Source organism: Hippopotamus amphibius, chromosome 5 (assembly GCF_030028045.1).
Source record: "Hippopotamus amphibius kiboko isolate mHipAmp2 chromosome 5, mHipAmp2.hap2, whole genome shotgun sequence".
NCBI lineage: Eukaryota > Metazoa > Chordata > Mammalia > Artiodactyla > Hippopotamidae > Hippopotamus > Hippopotamus amphibius.
Genome location: NC_080190.1, coordinates 152,831,618 through 152,838,022, shown reverse-complemented (window position 1 = coordinate 152,838,022; position 6,405 = coordinate 152,831,618). Strand labels below are relative to the sequence as shown.

The 6,405-nt window shown below is 45.3% G+C and overlaps 1 protein-coding gene across 1 annotated transcript; it reads right to left on the bottom strand.

Annotated features, from left to right (window-relative positions):
• Positions 1 to 509: 509 nt before the first annotated feature.
• Positions 510 to 4,915, bottom strand: AARD (alanine and arginine rich domain containing protein). The gene is made up of 2 exons (XM_057735764.1): positions 4,598 to 4,915; positions 510 to 653 (listed from the first exon to the last, which is right to left on the bottom strand). Exons 1-2 carry the CDS (start codon positions 4,913 to 4,915, stop codon positions 510 to 512), a joined length of 462 nt encoding a protein of 153 aa, XP_057591747.1.
• Positions 4,916 to 6,405: the final 1,490 nt, after the last annotated feature.

The following is a 6,405-nucleotide window of genomic DNA, read 5'->3' as shown; positions in this document are numbered from 1 at the left end:
GCCTTGATCTGCGTAACTATATCCAAGGAGATGAGATACCCTTAATGGCAGACTGTACCGGAAGGGTATCGTTGGAATCTAGGCAGAAGTAATTCTCAGAAAAAGGGGAGGGGATGGGGGGAAGGCTACTGAACAGCTAACTGGGCAGAAAAACCAAGAATGTTCAAGTAGAACAAAAACAAACAGATTCTGAAAGTTCAGATAACGTCAGAAAGTTAAGAGGGCACAAGACAGAATGCTGGAAATGGACATTAAGGCATTCTTCCGTACATTCTGTTTACTTCTATTTCCCAGCCAAAACAATGAATACATAACTTTAAAATTAAATAACACACCATTTTCTCTCTCCCCTCTTGTAGCTGTTTTCTCTCCCTTCCCCGTGGCATCGAAGTTTTTGGCCTAAAAATTCCCCTAAAATCTTATGCAAAGCATCCATAATGTTACTGTCAGCATTGTTCTGGAGTTGTCTATGTTATTTTTAGGGTTCAGATCTTCTTCTGTGCATTTCCTCATTCCAGATTCACGGCATTATCTTCCGAGCTTTGCGATTCCGATGCAACTTCCAGTTCGTACTCCTTTTTCAATTGCTGCATTTTCATGTTTAAATCCAGCAAAGTTCTGGCCAGCTGGTGATTTTGGAAATGCATTTCCAGCTGAAAGTTAGAAAAAGAATAAGGATTTTTATTAGCCTGAGATACACATCAAATGAAACTGCTCTCTGCACAGGAAAAATAAGGACTTTGTAGGAAAGGAAAATAAGATATCAAGAAATATGTATTTCTCATCTTATCCTCCAGTTCTCTCTGTTTGGCCTGACTAGGAAACTGACTTTCTATATGACAAGGTAAAATCCAGATATACAAATAGCTTTTGAAATGGCCTTGCAATGAAAACAAAAATAGCTGATGCACAGAGCTGTCCATATGAAAAATTCCTGTGCACGGAAGCCTGTTTTCAAGCAATGGCACATGAACTGCAAGGAAATCATTTATCTTTATGAGCTTTCTGAGCTCCAGGATAACTGCCCAGGGCCACCTGAGCTTTCAGGACCTGGGCCCATTTACTTGATGACTTGTCATTTCAGGTTTTTAGGATTTTAAATGTTCTCCCTATTGAGCAAAACATTTAACGGCCCCTTAGAGGCACATGTACAGTTATGTGTACTTATAGAATGTAACAATTTTCACTTTAGAGTGAAATCTGTTATAGAGCAAGGCTGATTTATACCCTCCCTCCAACAGGAGTTTGTGAAGGTCCTAATGTATTAAACAATAGATCTCTCGGGCAGTGTACTTAAGAGGCAGTTCAGCAAAGCTTAGTCCAGCATAATCTTTGAGTTATAGTTGAAAACTAGTAAGCAACTCTTTGCATATTTCTTCTATTAGGGTCTTGTTTAAAGAGAACTTTGATCTCTCTGCCTGAAAGCCCTCATCAGGGACTTCCCTGGTGGTACAGTGGTTAAGAATCCGCCTGCCACTGCAGGGGACACGGGTTCGATCCCTGGTCCGGGAAGATCCTACATGCCTCGGAGCAACTAACCCCGTGGCCACAACTACTGAGCTTGCACTCTAGAGCCCGTGAGCCACAACTACTGAAGCCCGCACACCTAGGGTCCGTGCTTTGCAGCAAGAGAAGCCAACGCACCACAACGAAGAGTAGCCCCCTGCTCACTGCAACTAGAGAAAGCCCGCACGCAGCAACGAAGACCCAGTGCAACCAATTAATTAATTAATTAATTTTAAAAAAGAAAGAAACCCCTCATCGATTCACCAACAGAAACCAGTCCAGAGTGAACCAGGACATTCCACTGGTAAAATCATATATGGGTGGTCCTCTCCTAATCTGCAAAATAAAGTCATTGGATAAAATTTTTTTCAGTTTTCCTCTGACATGCTTTTCTTCATTCTTTAACATTTGGAACCAGTTCTCTGATAGGAAGAATTTGCAAAGAATAAAGGAAATGAACATCCAGCAAACAAAGAGTAACAACGCAACCACCAGCACAGGAAGCCCCTGCACCTTGCCTGCAGGAAGCTTCCGTTCTCCAGTGTGGCATGGACACTCTCTAAACCTGCCCTACTCTTCCAGCTTTATTTCCTGACCGTCTCCCCACACCAGCCCCCACTGTAGCAGGTCAGAAACCTTGCCTGTCCCAGAATGAACACATGGTACTGAGCCCCATCTTCTGCCCCTTGCCACCCACTCCCTGTTGAGCTTGGCCAGATGCCAGCTCTTCTTAGAAGCCTTCTCTGTCTCGCCTTATCTGTTCTTCCCCAGCATTCTGTGCATGTGCCTCTCCTAGCACACAGCCTACCCTAGACTGATTTCGAGCACAGAGTTTGTTCCTATTCATAACTGTATCCCTGATCAAGGGTGCACTGCCTGCGCACACAACGTGGTGGGTTCTCTCTATGTTAAAAGGCTGAGTGAAGGAATGAATAAATGGATGAACTGATGAACGCCCGTCCTGTATTTTCATGCCAAGAATCAAGCAGTTAAATTATTGATAATGGCTCACCATCTAAGTAAAAAAAAAAAAAAAAAAAGTATGTGTAATTCACACCTGTTTAGGAAAGTCAAACACCAGTGGTTCCTTGATTTTCTTTCCTCATGGATCCCTTTGAGAATCTAATGAAAGCTATGAACCCACTCTGAGGAAAGAAGTGCATCCTATGTGCATACAAAATTTGGCATACAATTTTAGGTATAGAGAACCCCTGAAATTCACTCACAAACCCTAGGGTTCAATGCATGCCACTAAGAAGACCAGTTCAAACAACAAATAATAGCATAAATGACATTTCATAAACAGCAACATGTCTGAATTAACTGAACCTGTTCATCATTGTTCGTTACACAAATACCAGCCTAACAGGTGATGTGTGGACGTACATATATGGATGGGCACCAGTTGCTACAGAAATCTGGCTAATGGCCTGTTATCAGAAACTGCTGCTTCTAGTGGTGATGGTGTTAAGGAGTCACATCTTTTGCTTCTTCGTGGCTGGTCAAATTGTTGGCCAACATGTTGACCATGGTCTGTATTCCAGGAACTCAGCATCTGTGTATGTGCGACATTCTTTCCCTCTTTTCCAGAAAAACCCTTGATCTTCCATGCCTATGTATCTGTCATTTGGGGGGCACAGCCAAGAAACAGCAAGAGCCGCTGAATACTGTCTATGTTCTATGCACTGTGTGTAAGATTATCTCATATAATACAGCGATCCTATGAGTTTATTATCTCCATTTTACAGATGAAACCCAAACTTGCTAATTAGCATTCCTAAAGGAATAGGAACAGTAAGAGCAGAGCCTGTAAATGTTAATGCTGGGATTTGAACCCTCATCTGTTGGGAATTTTATTTCCACCTCCTCCCCACCCCCAGGACATTACTCGCTTTATTTAAAACTCCTACTGGTGGAGCGACTAGTTAGAGTGTTAAGGTTCAAGTGACTCAGAGCTTATTGAATATAATTTCTTCACTTGATTTAAACAGAAGTCAACTGAGGTACAGGAGGGATGGTGGCACCCCAGGTGAGCAGCACAGGGGTGGCTAAGCCCAGTTGCAGCCTTCCAGCTGGCATCTTGCTCCACAGCATACTCCTCCAGGTCATCTCCACTCGTGGGGGATCTCGCCCAGCCTCTACTCAGGTGTCGGAAGAAAACCATGTATTTCGATACGGCTGGGTCAGAATTAATACATCCCTTGTCAAATTCAAACTGTTAAGACAGGTAAAATTAAATGTACTTACCTTCTCGCCCTTCTTAAACTCAGAAACAAGATAAACTGTTTAGGTTCTTAAATTGGGCAATTAACTGATGGTTGAGTCAGTTCTAAAGTGGTGTTAATATTTAGTTAGTATTCAGTGCAAAAAAGTAGAACTTTCCAAATCTCCACTACAGACATTCACAGGCAGCACTATTTTATAGCTGAAATTGCTTTTATTCATTTTGTCCCTTTCAAATTTTGCCTAACTTGGAAATTGTTTAAATTACAAAACAGTAACTAAAATATTTACCTACAGTTCCTCCTGCCTACTGTTAAAAAGCTAAAAGCTACAATTTTACAAAATACCTTATTATCATTGCCTGTTTTCTGAATTCTTACCCAGGGGAAAGATAAAACTTGCAAAATAAAAGAAACAGTGGCTCCTGGACTCCCTCCATCCATTCTATGAGCTTGTTCCTTTGAAATTTCCGCCTTCGAGCCCAAGACATACATGCATATACTATAAATTCCCTAGAGGGAACTTCCTATATGGTAGAAAAATATAGAACAAGTTGGGGAGGGGTGGTTACTGAGGTCTTGGGTATGTCACTAGTAGACTCAGCCCTCTACAGCCAGCCAGCACCTCGAGTCCTACAGGACCCCTTCCCTCCGGGATGCCGCCAGGGAGGCAGGAGCATCAGCATCGTCGGGGAAGATCGACGGCCGGTGTCCAGCTCGCCCACGCTGCGCGGCCTCCCCCTCCCCCTGGGAAACGCTGCCCTCGGCCTCCCAAGTCCTCGGTGGGGCACGTGCGCGGCCCGCGGCCGGGGACCCCGGGAGAGCACGAAGGAGAGGCGACCCCGAGAGCCGGCGGCCAGCGCGCTCACCAGCTCGGTGCGCAGCCCGGCCAGGGCGCTCTCGACGCGCGCCCGGCTCTGCTCCTCCCGCGCCGCCGCCTCCTCCCGCGAGCGCCTCGAGCCGCCGCGCGGCACCGCCCGCTGGAAGGCGCGCACCAGCCGCCGCCTGAGGTCTTCCAGCAGCGCGCTGGAGGCCGAGGCCTCCTCCCGGCCGGCCACGCTCTTGCCGCCAGCGGGGAAGCCGCCCGAGGGACGCAGGGTTGAAGGCCAGAGCCCGGCTCCGACTAGGACGTCGTGGGGGCCCCGGGAGGTTCCCTCTCTGCGGCGGCTGGAGTCCCCCAGGAACATCTCGGAGACGCCGGGTCCCAGGCTTCCAGGCGTGTATTGCTAAGGATTTGTTTCCAAGTGCGAGAATTAGGGCGGATGAGGACGGGGCGGTGTGACGCCTGGAACCTGCGGGACCTCTGCCAAGAGGGACGCGGCTATTGCTCCTCCACTCAGAGGCACTCCATTCCCCCAGCCTCATCTCTCTTTCCTCCCTCCTTAGCAACAAACGAAGGAAGTGCTTCCCATAACTCCAAGAAGAGGTTTCAACTGGCTCCCTTTTTCTTGCTCCTTGGAGTGACGTTCTGAGGGAAGACTTGGGTCCATCCAGGTAGGTGGAAGTTGAGGTACCTATGGAACGTTTGAGGCCCTGGTTGCCTTGATTATTTAATATTTCAGCCCTTTAAAATATTTTTCTCAGGCTTTCTACTGACTATGCGGTCCTGTGACAGGTGTTGGGGATGTAAAGCCTAATTAGGCCCCTTACCAATCCCAAGCGTTGCCCGCAGTCAAGTGGGAGAAGCTTGGCGAGTTAGAGGAGAATGATCTTTCCACAAGCCCAACAATACGGAAGACAGATTCTGAAACTCCGTGTTCTCGTCTATACTTGACACCTTTCTGCCACTTTCACATTGTGAAGGGGTGAAAATGAAAAATAAAAATTCCTCTTACTCCAATGTGTGCTGTTTTCTAATTCCCAATTCAGGGTAATCATGTGCCAGTGTTACTTGTATATCCTTTATCAGTGAACATAATCAACTGCCTCTTTTGGATCTAATGGAGAATTTCTAAAAAGGAACAAACAATCGAAACTTTTATAGAATACAAATACCTACCCCCCCCCCACCCAATCCAGAAAGGGAGCAGAGATGTCCATATAGTACTCTCAGAATTAGTCATTTATGTAGTAAAAATTTACAAGTCATCTGCAATGTTCCAAGTCTGTGATTGTCATTGAGGGCAATAAGAGGTAATTGTGATTAGTGTTTACTGTGTGTCAGGCACTTTTCATATATTAACCCATTTTATCTTCACAATAACCCTGTGAGGAAGGCACTATTAGTTTCTGTATTTTACAGGTGAGGAAACTAAGGCAGGTGTTAAGCTGTAAGGCAAAGATCACAAAACTGGTAACTGGTGGGCCTGGGATTTGCACCTAGGAAGTCTGGCTTATGCTCTGAACCACTGAGATACACCTTGGATATACACTACCTCGCAGAGAGGAAACAAAGTTGCTCAGTTTACCTGTTGTGTGACTGAATGTTCAAATTCCCTAAGCTCATAAAATTCAACTCTCCAGAAATGGTTTAAGGCTCAATTGGGTAAGGAGGAATGCAGGTTACCACTTCTGCAGATAATCTGTCAAATTCAACACCTTTTACGATAGTTTACAACCTAAGCACAGTCATATACCTATCATTGTATACTAGTTCATAAAGACTCTCCAGAAACATTTGAAGACGTGTTCTATTAGTGGAAATTATGAAAATCCACATGGTCTACTAGGAACTAAC

What these genes read in the sequence shown, in the direction of transcription:
- AARD (XM_057735764.1), bottom strand. Translation starts at nt 4,915, where the DNA reads ATGTTCCTGGGGGACTCCAGCCGCCGCAGAGAGGGAACCTCCCGGGGC. An exon ending in CCGGGCTGCGCACCGAGCTG is followed by an intron (nt 654 to 4,597) that starts GTGAGCGCGCTG and finishes TCTAACTTTCAG; the next exon opens with CTGGAAATGCATTTCCAAAA.